Source organism: Fukomys damarensis, unplaced genomic scaffold, assembly GCF_012274545.1.
Source record: "Fukomys damarensis isolate Sample0158 unplaced genomic scaffold, DMR_v1.0_HiC HiC_scaffold_17, whole genome shotgun sequence".
Lineage (NCBI taxonomy): Eukaryota > Metazoa > Chordata > Mammalia > Rodentia > Bathyergidae > Fukomys > Fukomys damarensis.
In genome coordinates, this window is record NW_022900929.1 from 59,121,055 (window position 1) to 59,134,760 (window position 13,706).

A 13,706-nucleotide genomic window follows, 5' to 3' on the forward strand; every position below is an offset into this window, starting at 1 on the left:
TGAGTAAAATGTGCAAAAGTAACTTACATGATCTATTTTATAAGGTTTAATTTTTTTCCTGGTTTCCTATTTTAAAAATAATTCCAATCTCCTCCTCAAATTCCTCTCCCCCACCCCAATTTCTACTCCCCAGAGACAATCAGTATGAATATTTTCTTATAAAATCAATTGTTTTGAAGGTGGAAAACACTGTAAGACATTTATGGATTTAAAAATTGAATTTAAAAAAAATCTAGAATTATATCATGTCAGTAAGAGTCGGTGAAACCTCAAATTCCCCTGGAACAACAGAGGGATCCATTGCTGGGTGAAGGACTTGAAACAATAACCCTGTAAACAAACTGTCCAAAGTGAAGGGCCAGAGACAGCCTACAGCAAAGATGGAATAATGCCTTCAAGAAACACCACCTCCTCATCATGGTTTATAACAACTTGATGACGTTCTTCAACATGTTTTAATGATTATCATACCTTTCCTTTCACAAAGGATTGATTTATTATGGTTTAAATTTAAAGAATACTGGTTTCCCAGTTTTGAATCAGGCTTAGATTACAGAACACATAAAAATCAATGACTTTGTTCTAGTCAAGAAAAACATAGTGTTCATTTAAGTGCAAAAAGAATAGTCCTGGGGAAAAATTCCTCATGTGATTCTGAATACTAACCACTTCCTCACCCGCCTCACAGCCTCCCTTCCACCCCATCACCGTCATCGGCACCATCACACTTAACACTTTTATGGCATCTTAACATTCACAAACTACTTCCCACATTATTTATTTTAGTCCTCAAAACAATTTTGTCGAATAGAAAGCACAAGCATCGCTTTTCAGTTTACAAATCGAAGACCCGCGGCTCAGAGCAGTGAGACGATGGGCTCAAGGTCACTGAACCAGTAAGGGGCAGCCCTTCTCCTCTCAACAAGGTTGACTGATCACTTTTAAGTGTCTGTCTCCACCTCACATCTCTCTGTTAGGCCCCGGAACCCACGTACAACCAACCGAGTCAATGTCTGCTCTTTGCCACTCCAAATGGAGTCACCGTTTCCAGGCTGAGCCTCAGTATTCTCTCACAGCCTGTTTCTCTTTCACTATTTCTTCAGTGAATAGTGTAATTTATCTTTTTGGTTGCCTAAACCAAACATCTAGGCATCATCTCTAACCCCTCAGCATGTTTTCTCAACAGGCACATTTATTGCACCACCACATCCTAGGGCTCCTGCCTGTGGAATATTTCTCAAGTCTGCCCACTCCTCTTTGTCTCCACTATGAACACTGTAGTCCAAGGCCCCATCACCTCATATTGAAAACTTTTCCACAGAGATGTTCTACCTCCTTTCCTTCCCACTTTCACTCCATCCATTCTCCATGCTGCAGCCATACGGATCAGGGAATTCCTCTGCTTCAAATCTTCTGTGGGTTTCCCACTTGAAACAGCCCATTTGCCCATAAATCAGAGACTGGATAAAGAAGATGTGGGTTTTCCATAAAATGGAATACTACTCAGTCATAAAAAGTGAGAAATTAGAGTCACTCATAGGAAAATGGATGCATACTGAGCTTATACTCTTAAGTGAAATAAATAAGCCACACATTTGTAAATACCAAATCGTTTCTCTGGTGTGAAAAACTATAATTGCAAATAAGATCCTAATGGTATAATTGACAATGTGTAATAGGAAGAAAAGGGCTAAAGGTGTAGGGGAAGTGGGAAGGGTAGGGGAAAGGGAATAAGGGAAAAGAAAAAATATGAGAAAATGAAAAAATGGAAATAAAGTTTTTGTAAACAGGGAATGGATGAGGGGAGAAGGGAGAGCAGGGACAAGGGGAAAAAATGAGAACCAAGACCTGTCATGTAAAGGCACAAGACCCCAATGATGAATGTAACTGTACTGTATACCTAGAATGTACCAATAAACTCAATGAGGAAAAAAAATACTCATGTTAAAAATTCAATGCCAAAGTCATAGTGTTGAGAGGTGGTGGGCCCTTTGAGAGGTGTTTGGGCTCTGCACTCAGAAGAGAATGAATGTAGTCCTTGGGGGAGTAGGTTATTGTGAGGATGGATCCCCTTTGTCCCCTTACCTGTATTGCATGTGCCTATTTGCCTTCATCATGCAGCGTGAGTACCCACCAGACGTGATGCCCAATCTTCCCTCCTTCCCACTGTGAACTAAGGAAACCTCTTTCCTTGATAAGTTTCTCAGTTTTAGGTATTCTCTAATAGCAACAGAAAGTGGACTAAGATGCTAGTGGGCTTTAGATAAAGAATCCTTAGTGTGTTGTATAATGAGCAGTAGGCTCTGAACCCCGTGTCTCCCTAGCCAGATTGTTTCCCTCTGGGATTGCCAAGTTTATACTGGGGACATTTCTCCTTCATCACATGTTAGCATGTATCTGTCTGTTTACCCATTTTTGTCTGTTACTTTCCTTGCTTTGTACACTTGGTGATGTTTTCTAACTATCGCACCCACTGGAAGCCAGCACAGGGCCTGGTATTTGCTAGACATTTGGTAAATATGTGTTGGAGTCACACTCAGTCCTGCTGATCCCAAATTTTAAGCATAACATATCCCCCACCCTCAATGAAGGGGTCCCGAGTGCCCAGGTCATTAAATGAAAATAAATCAGCTTTTTTGGTGTGTCTTGGAAACTAAAGCTTAGAAATAAAATTCTGAGCCAACATGGCACATTTTAGCACTGTCAAAAGAAGTTTATGATTTAAAATTGTTAATAGTCATAAATGTAGGAAGCAGTGCTTTGGCCTTTCCCCACTAGTGTAAAACTAATGTACAGAAAGGATTACAGTGGCATTTATTCAACCTTTAGTTTTTAAAATAACAAGAAGCCATATTTCATGAACTTCCCTATTTGGTAAGGGAATGGGTGACTGAGGTGTTCTAGTCAAGAGTTCTCAGCTTGTTAGGATGGCCACACAAGTTTAAAAAACAGTTCTAAAACTATAGTGAGAAAAATGTATCTTTCATATAAAGGTTTGGGTAATACTGCAGTATTCCTCAAGAGTTTGATTAATAAGGTAAGCAGTTACTTATTTATACAGTCTAGATACAGAAGTGCTGGCTAAGAGAAAGTTCATTTGGCAAAATGTGGGGTGACATCTCACTGAATATAATGAGAACAATGGGATGGATGCCGAATACGAAGAAACCCAGGAAGAACAGTCCCCTCCTCACCTCTTCCGCCTGTAGTCTGGAGGTTTTCCTGGGCCCTGGAAGCTTGTCTGCACTGCTGAAGTCATCAGGATCTTGGCTACTGCCCACAGATGTGCCTGTCTCCTCTGGCAGTCGACTGAGGCAACTTGGGGAAAACTTATTTTGGCAACTTGGAAACCTCAGTTTTTAGAACCATTTCCCCAAATAAACATTTCACTTTCTTAATATAAAGACCCTATTATGTTATACCTGAACTGAAATGCCCAATTCTTCTTTCTCTGGAATTCTGCTTGATTATGGTCAGATTCAACTCTAGCTTGAAGCCTCATCATAACTTTCTCCCAGCTTCTTATAAACTAATATTGGCTAATATAGGCACTCTCTCAAATGCCAGTATAGTACTTTATTTATTTTTTTCCAGTCCTGGGGATTGAACTCGGGACCTTGTGCTTGAGAGGCAGGCACAGCACCACTGAGCTAAATCCTTGGCTGTGCAACAGATCACTTTAGGACCTAGTAAAAGCCCCCCTCCAAAAAAAAAAAAAAAACAAAAAATCTTCCCTTCATTACTTTCCCTTTTCTTTCTTTCATTCTTCTATTTCATGTAATGTACATTTACCAAGAGCCCACTATGTGCCAGGCATGTTTTAATCAATGGGGATATGCAGTGAAACAGAATACATAAAGTCTCTGTTATTATAAAACTTGCATTCTTGTGTGTCCTTTATACATGAAAATGGAGAATGGTAGGAAATAGTGCAGTGGTTGATATGCTGGGAGGGAGAGTCATATATTTCAAAAGAGAGACATATTTCTGAATTGAAACCATTTTATTTCTGAGTTTGAAGGTTAGAAAAACAAGCTGTTCTTAACTATGGTGATCTATTTCACATAACAAATCTGATGAGGACTTATTTTTGGAATAGTGGTCCAAATTTAGAAAAGCCAGGTTTGAGAGTCTGCACAGTACTTTTCAAACTGACTTAGAAAAAAAATTATCATTAACTAATTACTCCTGATATGATATTTATCTAAATATGATGCTCCATTTTCATTGTGTCTGTCAGGTGGTTTTTCTTCAGGTCTTTGTGAAAACCCCTTGAAAACAGGGCAATGTCTTAGTCACTTTAGGAAACTCAGGGCTTTATGGAATGCCTCACAGGAGATGCAGGTATCTAATACAATATTTTTATTGCAATATAAGATTATATTCAAGATTATTAAAGGTTGGTTTTTAAACTGGTAAGATAAATGGACTCATTCCATAGTTCCAAAAAACTATGATGTCTTCCAAAAATCAAATAAATTACTAGGCTTCTGTTTTTTTTTTTTTAAATAGTGCAGGGCATTTAAAAATTTAAGCATAATGAGTCACTATAAAATAAAGCTTACATTTGTGGATTTTTTAGCACTCAGTTATTCATTTTATTGTAAAACCATATGCATTAAAACGCATTCACAAATATATAAATACTCATTTATGTAAATGATTTATATAACCATTTCATTTTGTGTGATTTCTTTCTGTCCTAAGCCTTTGGAGAGCTGGAGAGATGAAGGAATAGACACTTCTCTCATGCTGCATGAATTACTTGTCTCAGAGTCTAAAATCCAGGGTCAGTTTCATGGGTATGAGACTTCATGGTGGGGGAAATTCTGTGATCGTACCAATTAAAAACATAACCTGCGCTACCTTTATATTACAGAAGTTGGAAGTCCACTCGTATTGGTAAATTAACATAAAAATAATGGTAATATCTATTATCATTATATTACAGCAAAGCAAATGATCCTAGAAGAGCTGATTTATCATTTAATTTACCTACATGGATTTAAAAATTATGACCTAGGCAAAACTTAAAATTTAGGCTCATACTTTTCGCCTTTAGCTCAAAAATTCTTTAGAATATGAAAATTTCAGCTTTCCTCCAAAATTATGTGACTAAGATAAAAATTAAGTAACAATACAGTTTATAGAAATTTCCATTAGCTACAAATGTAAAACGTTTAGATAAAATGGTACATTATTCAAGTAGAAATATTCTGTGTCAGACTTGGGTTCAACCCCCTGCTTTACTGTTTACTGTGAGATCCTGGGCAGTATACCTGATCTTTCTAAACCTTAGTTTCTAGATTCAAAATAGCAAAGATGACACCCAGTGCATAAGGCTGAGGTGAGGATCAAATCAGATAACGGATGTAAATGTTCTGCACAGGGACTGGGGCATGATGAACACTCTACAAGTGCCATTGTCTTTATTTTAATCCATTAAATAGTTACCTTATGGACAGGAACAATGCTTTTGACGTTGAAGTAGAAGCCAAAGTAAACCATGTTGAAAACTCCATGGCGTCCCAAAGTTGCTGTCAACCCTTTGTTGAGGCCTCGCCGTCCCAAACCTTCCTTCTTAATGATTTGTCGTGCGTAAGCCAAAGTGGATGGTTGCTGAGCAGGGAAAATCAAAGCCAGAGAGTTAATCTTTGGAACAGTGGAGTAGAGTAAATTACGGTATTAGCTTCTTTTTAGGTCAGAATTAGTAACTTTTTCCCACAAACATGAATAATAATGCCTAGATGTGTACTTTTTAAAATTAGAAATGTGAAAAGCAAGCAAAATTGCATGCATCTAGACACGCTTTATAAGGAAGATTGTGGGCAAGGAAAAACATCTTTGGTAGAATCAGTAGAAGTAACGTCACGTGACAACTCTCACTACTTTCAATATGTAAATAATTGCATCCAATTCTGGATTATCCACTGTAATGGAAGGGATTAACCATACAGATAAATTACTAATCTATAGCTATGTATCATCGAAAAGGAATTTATACTTGGGTTCTGAATCAAGCATATTACCTTTCTAATTATGTTTTTCTAAAGCTAATATTAAAATTAGTCTTGATTTCATTGCCTCAATGATATAAACTGGTGGTAGGTTAGAAATCAGCCATGGATAACCAACCAGCTGTTCGTTGTACATATTCTCAAGAAAATAAGCAATCAGCGTGTGTATCACTCGCTGTGATAAATTACAAAGTCATGGTGTTAGGAATCCCAGGTTACCTTTGATTTATTCTTTTCCTGCCCTCTGATTGATTACCCAAGGCTGGCATACCTTGGCTGCTGGAATCCAATCTGTTTCTGCATTTGGAACTTGCTAAAGAGCTCAGTGAAGCTTGCTTTGAGGTTTATAATTCGTTGTAATACAATTACGGCCATTCACATAGGTTTCCTAAGAATTATGAGTGATTGTTTCCTCTTTGGAGGAACTGCACAAAGGAAACGTCTCCCTCTCACATTTTGACTGAATAGTAAATTGGGGAAAATGTTCAGTGTTTTGTTTTTTTGTTTTTTGTTTTTTTTGTCCATGAGGCAAGCACTGACATGACATTTGTTTGATATTTTACTGGAGCAGGTTGCTGGAGTGGTCACACAGTCTGTTGTGTTTTCAGAATAAAAGTGTTTTCTTATCATGCGCAATTAAGGCTACATCGGCAGAACAGAAAGGAACAAATCAAATTAAGGCTTTTCATCCGATTTGTATTTGCAGTTATGTAATTAACATAATGTATTTAAATAAGCTTATTTATATAGTACAATCCTATATTTTTGCTGATAACTTTTAAAAACTCTAGTTACAATTTGGCACTCAAGTTCATCTTTTCACTTAAGAATATTAATTATAATGAATTACATTACGTTTCAGGAAACCCTTCTTTGTAATATGAAATACCTTGTGAGAATAGACCTTGCAATAATAAAAGACATCTCGTACAGGAAAACCAAAAAATTCTCAGAAGGTTAAAGTTCACCCTGGGTTCTACAACATGGGGCTTTTTTGCTTGTGTTTTGGTACACTGACTATCAACCCAAATCACATTTGGATTTTCAAAGAGACCAGGACAAATGGAGCAGAATTTCCTTTCTGGGGCAGTGCTAAGTGAATTATCTGGGCACCGCTGTCTGGCTCCGAGGTGCCTTTCCTGGAGACTGAATAACAGGCAGAGATAAAGCTGTGCAGGCCAAGGCTCACAAAGACTCCCTACACCTAACCTAAGTTTGCTTTCCATCCTCATCTAAGGTCGGTGTGGGTTGGAGGGGAAGCTCAGAGGTCATCAAAATTCCACAAAGTTCTAATTTGTGAACATGGATAATAGTAGAATCTTCCTTATCGTTTTGCTGTTATGATAAATAAGTGCATGAACTTAGTCCAAAGGAAGGACCAGTGTCTTTCATAAAAGTGCAGATAACAATGGCTTTCCCCAAAAATGGATACAAAGTTGTTCCTATCATTTAAAAAACTCTACTTTACTAAGCCATCAAACGGTTTTTTTCATTTATTTCACCATCTTGAAAGGAGAAGGCTTTTACCATATTTTGGTGAGAGCTGACAAATACTCAAATGGGATTTATTGTCTATTCCTTGAATTTCACTGTCCTTGGCTCTGGGTGAGTACTAGAAGTGTAAGACATGGATTTTAAGCTCATGTGCCTTGAGTTTGAACTCTAGCTGTCACTAATTACATAAATCAGGGGGTAATGTAGTAATTAAAAGCAGTGATTTAGAGCCACATAATCCCACGTTTGAGCCTCAGAAGTGCCTTCTGCTAACTTTGGCAATATTTTATCCTCTCTGATATATCTTCATTTCTCTAATTTGTGAACGTAGATAATAGAATCTTCCTCATAGTGTTGTGATGATAAATAACTGAATGAAAGTCCAGTATAATTATTCCCTGTCTATTTCGGTGTTAAAACAATGGTAGTTATGTTGACAATCACTTTTCCATTAAAACTATTTCATGAAAACAGATAAGTTCTCCCTTCCTTCCTTCCTGCCTACCAGCCCTCCCTCCCGCTTCTCTCCCTCCTCCATTTTCTTCCTCTTCCTTTTCTTTCTGTGCTACTAGAAATAGAACCAGGACCTTTGCACTGAGCTACATCCTTGACCCTTTAAAATTCTGAAACAGGGTCTCACTAAGATGTAGTTTCCCAGGATATCTTCGAACTTACAATCCTCCTGCCTCAGGGTAACTTCTTTTGTACTTGAAAGTAATGACAATTAAAACGTGGAGGCTAAATTAAGGGAGACAAAGAGCATGCTTAACTAACTTTTTCTTTCTGGCCATTCTTTCCCTCTCCTGAAGTTCTGGATCCTTGTGATGAAGTTTACCAGAAATGCATGGAGAAGGTAAGATTACAGGTTGAAGATTCAACAAAATTCAACCCTCAGGCTAACATCTTCCAGGCCCAGTGTCTCACTCCAGAGGTTCTCCTCTTTGCAGAAAATGGTGGGTCCTATAAATTGGCCTCTTCCTTCTCTCTCCAAGTTAGCACCCTTGGTAAGAACTCTTCACTTGGCAAGGCCATGGGCTACAGAAGCAAGTCCACTTGGGAGGGAAGGTAGAGAACAGAAAAGGACAGAACTGGGCCTCCGCCTCCACCACACAACATCACAGTATAAGCACACTTTCCTGTATGTTACTGTGTACCTGGAATACAGTAAATGCTCATAAATGCTACCCATCAGAGACGCCCAGTACTTTATGTATACTGTGATATTTAACCTCCTCAACGAGCATATGAAATAGGTATCAGTATTATCCTCATTTGAGAGATAACTGAAATTAGGCCTAGAAATCAAGTTACTTGCCTAAGATCACAGAGGAAGTGGTAGTCCAAGTGAGGCTCTGGGACTCCACATCTGTGCTCTTATCCTTTGCTTGGTCCCTTCATCCTAGTATAGCTGAGTTCTTCTTTCAATAGCCCTGTCAGGTGAGCAGCAGGTACTACGTACTCTGTATATTTTCTGAGTAAGGAAACCAAGGAGAATGAAGTAATGTTTCTCAGGCAAAATGCTGCTGGTAAACGGTTTAACCAGAATTCTGCTTCCAAACCGGTGTTGCTCTTTTCACATTAATTGTTTTACATAGGTGAGAAGATTTTTCAGAGTTTGATAATTCATCTAATACAGGTAACAGATACACAATAGTACAAATATGTTTTTCTGGCAAGTGGAGCCTTGGGATAAAGCAAAAAAAAAACTAGAGTTCCAATGCCCATAAAAATCAGAAGTAAACGCATAATAGTGTGTTTTTTGCTTCATTCGGGGATGTGTGTCACACACATGTAAGCAAATACTCAATTAGAAAGGCAAAATGCGACTTCCACTAGGATTCGTTAATAGGAAAATGTAGACTCATTTTGACTAGATCTCTGTAAACACAAGGAATTTTACTAAACTTATTTGATTATCGGGCTTCCATTTCAAAACAAAATGGTGACTGATTGGCACCACCAGCCAAATGATTCCAATACTATCCAATCCAGCGGGTCACTCATCAGTTCAGTTTCCTTGTGCTGTTGAGAGTCACTCCAATTTTCATATTTAGTTACCACTTGTGGGCCAAATCACATTCTAACTTTCCCAGATGTACTTTTCACTGGCTGCACCAGAGCTGGGAGCATGGAAGAGCACACAGATTGAGATGTAGCTCATACGGTAGTACCACACTGCTCACAACATTGTTTCATAGGAATCCTCCTCACTAGTGCCTGTCAGAAGTATTTCCGCTTGAAGTAACTCAGTCTTCCTTGACTTTGATTTCAAATATCATCATTGCTAATGTTAGAAACTTATGCTCTTCTGTACATTACTGAGTGCCTTTAGGTGCCATGTATTGTCCTGAATGTCTAGTGCAGTTCTTTGCTTATGTCCTGCAAATACGTATTTTTTGCTTAGGTTTTATTGGGAGGGATAGGCTGATAATTTTGATATCAACTCATAACAGTATTACACAATTGTTATGGGCTCAAACTTCTGTTTAAACTGTCCTTCAGAATGTTTAATAGAAGAGATCGTAAGTGAAATAACCTGAACACAAAAAGAAAAATATTGCAAGACTTCATTTTTATGTGAAATCTTTAAAAAAGAGACAAAAATTAAGAACAGATCGATACAAAGAGACCGAGAATAACAGATTGGTTATCAGGCTGGAGGAGGAAATGGCCAGATAGGTCAAAGGATACAAAGTAGCTGATATGTAGGATGAATATTTCAGAGATCCAAGGTCCAAAATGAGGACCATAGTTAATAAAATTTTATTGTACTTTACTAGGGTTTTTGTTAAGTAAGATTTTAGCTGTTCTGTCACAAATAACAAAATAACACATATGTTAGTCTGCCTCACTGTGGTAACCACATTACTAATTACACACATCCCATAACATCATGGTGTAAGTCTCAAATATACACAACAAAATTTGTTTAAAAACAAATTTAAAAAGAAATGAAAAAACAAAAGAAAAGAAAAGAAAGCAGAAGAAAGAAAAGACTCTTTGCCTAAACAATGTTCCCAGGCACTACTCCTGGGAACTGATTCCTTACTACCTGGGAGCCCCATATTACCAAGAAATCACTGAGATGGCCTGACTTTTTTTCTGAATTTCTTCCATCCAAGTACTGGCTGTAGCTAGCTCTGATTTCATTTATGAGCTTGAAGACAGAGGTTTTAGGCAGCAGGCACTGTTCCTGGGTAAATACTATCAGAGTATGATCAATAGGTCCAGGCATGGGTTGGATTTCCTCCACATCCATGGCCAAAGAAGAGTTGTAGGCACTGCATGTGGAAAGTCAGGATTCCTGCATGTATTCCTTTACCTGCTTCCTAGGACAAGGCGGATTCTGTTGCATTTTAGAACCAAGGGAATAGGGGAGCTGCTCTAGATTTCATCACTGGCAGGAAAGCAACCTGGATCAGCTCTTCACACAATGCATCAAGTGTCCATATCTGAACTTACAAAAAAAATACTGCTTTGTGAAAAGACAGGAGACCCAGTTGCTGATTCAGGCAGGAAAATACACTGGCTCTTCAGGAGAAAGAAGATCATTTATACTTCTCATTAGTCAAATTAGGTTTTGAAGGATTTTCATAAATTTGAAAAAAGAAAAAGGAAAAAAAACAACCCTTTCTTTTGAGAAAAACATGTAAGAGAAAGGAGAGGAATCAGGTTTAGAAATCTACATTTGTGCATTTGTTTTAGTTAAGATATTTCACTAATTCATCCTTTGTTTATTTTAATACGGCATGATTATGAACAAAAGACACCCCGATATTATTATATTCTATCTAGATTTTACTACAGAGGAAGAGGTCTATTTTTAAACAATTTGTGAAGAATACTTTTCTGTCAGTAAACTCTCCCAAATGCTGAGCTACACAGCTACATCAGCACAGAGTTACTGCCCAGAAGTTCAAGTTCATCTCTGGGTGGGGAGGGGGAAAAGGGGAGAGGGCCCTTGTCCCTGTACTTTTGGCAGAGCAGGAAGACAATGGTGCTGTGACCACAGGAGCTACTATTCCCCTTTTAGATGTCTTCCCAAAGGAGTTAAAGATATCATATTACAATGATATATACATACTCAGGTTTATAGCAGCACAACTCATAACAGCTAAATTTTGGAAGTGGCTTATATGAATAGATAAAGAGAATGTGTTTTTATATACAATGGTGTACTACTCTGTTATAAAGAATAAATTTGAAGCATTTGTAGGCAAATTAATGCTCCTTGAGACTATAATGTTAAGTGAAATAAACCAGACTCACAAGCCTAAATATCACCTAATTTTTCTTATATGAGAAATTCAAGCTATAAATAAATAAAAAAGCAAAATAAAAGACAGATAATGGAAAACACAGAGATAGCTGTTTTGCAAATGGGAAGGTGACCAAGAGATGAAGGGCAGGGGAAAGGAGACATAAAATGAATTAAGATATGTAAAGTACATGCATGAACTGCCCACAATGAATGCAATCATTATGTACTGCAAACCTACACTAATAGAAATAAAAATTTTAGAAAAGGGAAAGAGTCTGTACTACTTCATGTTTCCAGAAACTTTCTTTGGATATTTTCCCTGGAGCTTCTTAATTAACTAAACTTTGTTATCACAATAAAAGCAACATCGCTGATTAGAGCCCTCTAGGTTGTACTCAGCTCCTCAGAACTACTGACATCGTTAGACTTTATTTTTTCCTACTCGTAAGGTGAGGTAAAGCCACCAACCTTATAGAAATAGTGGGAGGGGTTTAAGTATCAAATGAGCATGAGCAACGGGGAAAAGAGAAGGGTTTACAGAGGTGACCAGCAGGATAAGACGAGAAGGAAGTGTTGGCAGAATTAATCAAATTTCTTTCTTTATATAGTTCTTTATTGCTGAATTTGTGGGAAAATATTACTTTAATAATTTATAAAATCTCTAATACAGGAAGAGGGAAATTCAGGTAAGCCATCTGGCATACAGGAGATGCTCTGCAAATGGCAGATATTATCAGTACTTCAGAGTCTTGTTGCTGAAAGCAAAAATCTAGAGTTCATGGCACAGCAAAGTGGAAGTCTATCTTCTGTAAAGGAAAATGGAGAAGCAACTTGGCTGCTCTCTTAGGTATTGTTGAAAGATAACTATAGGAGTGGATTCATATGCATAATTCTCTTTTTCTGCCCACAAGCATCACAGACTGGAAAGAAATAATTGAGATACTGAATAGTTTCCAGGTGTGTGTTTCACATAGTAATTCAAGGAAAATCTGAATTTAACTTAGTTCATCATCACGAATGTTGACATGCCCATGAAGCTGGCTTCTCACACCATGTGTAAACAGAGCCACACGTTCACTCTTCATATAACACAATTTCTTCGCTCTCATTTTTGAAAGAGATGATTACAAAGTACAGCCTTTCTATTTACTTTATGTTGACCTTCCATAATATGATTAAACTTAGGTAAGCACTTATTGATTGTCTATGGAGGAAGTACTTCCCAAGCTTGGTGATACCTTATGTGATCTAATTGGTCTCTATTAGATTAGTAAGTTCCTAGAATAAAGTGTGTTGAACTATATCTAGTGGTGCTATCCAGAGCAAGAAGCAAGCCCTGAAGCAATTTTTGAAATACTGCCATCTTTAAATATTTTACCATCAACTACATATCTAACTATCCCTTCATTTATCCTTAAAATTATAAGTATAGAGCAAGTAGTAGAAGACTTATTATTCCTTTTTTGGATGAATATTTTTAAAGACCACATAAAGGTAAAACAGGCTTTTGCAATTTCCTAAAGATTTCACTTAATATTTGGGGGTGAGGATGATTATATTCATGTGTAATGTAGACAGAAATGACAGAGTAGAAGGAAAACCTGTGCCCCAGCCACACGTCAGAGGCAAATTGAGCAGACCTCTAGGGAAGGAAAACAAAACCCTTCAGCCAAATAATAACTTTGAAGTAAATTTCAAAGTGTAGAGAAAAACTGGGAAACAATTCATACAAGATTTCGCTCCTAGAGAGAAATTCACATTTTCCAGACTAATGGAGAGCTTGCCAGCCAAATGCCACTTGGCTGTGCACAAGTGATAGAAGACTTCTAGTTCTTAGAAATCTACGGATTTAAAAATGCATACAGTTAGAGGAAAGAAAGGTTCTATAAGGACAACAAACCAGAGACTAACACTTTTGGCAAGACAGGACATGT

The 13,706-nt window shown here is 37.6% G+C and overlaps 1 protein-coding gene across 1 annotated transcript in view; it reads right to left on the bottom strand.

Moving 5' to 3' along the window:
• Slc25a21 (solute carrier family 25 member 21) overlaps positions 1 to 13,706 on the bottom strand; it is a 474,275-nt gene that overhangs the window by 19,075 nt on the left and 441,494 nt on the right. Inside the window, exon 7 of the mRNA XM_010632665.3 lies at positions 5,455 to 5,619. Coding sequence (XP_010630967.2) covers positions 5,455 to 5,619 — 165 coding nt within the window. The remainder of the gene's footprint in view (positions 1 to 5,454; positions 5,620 to 13,706) is intronic.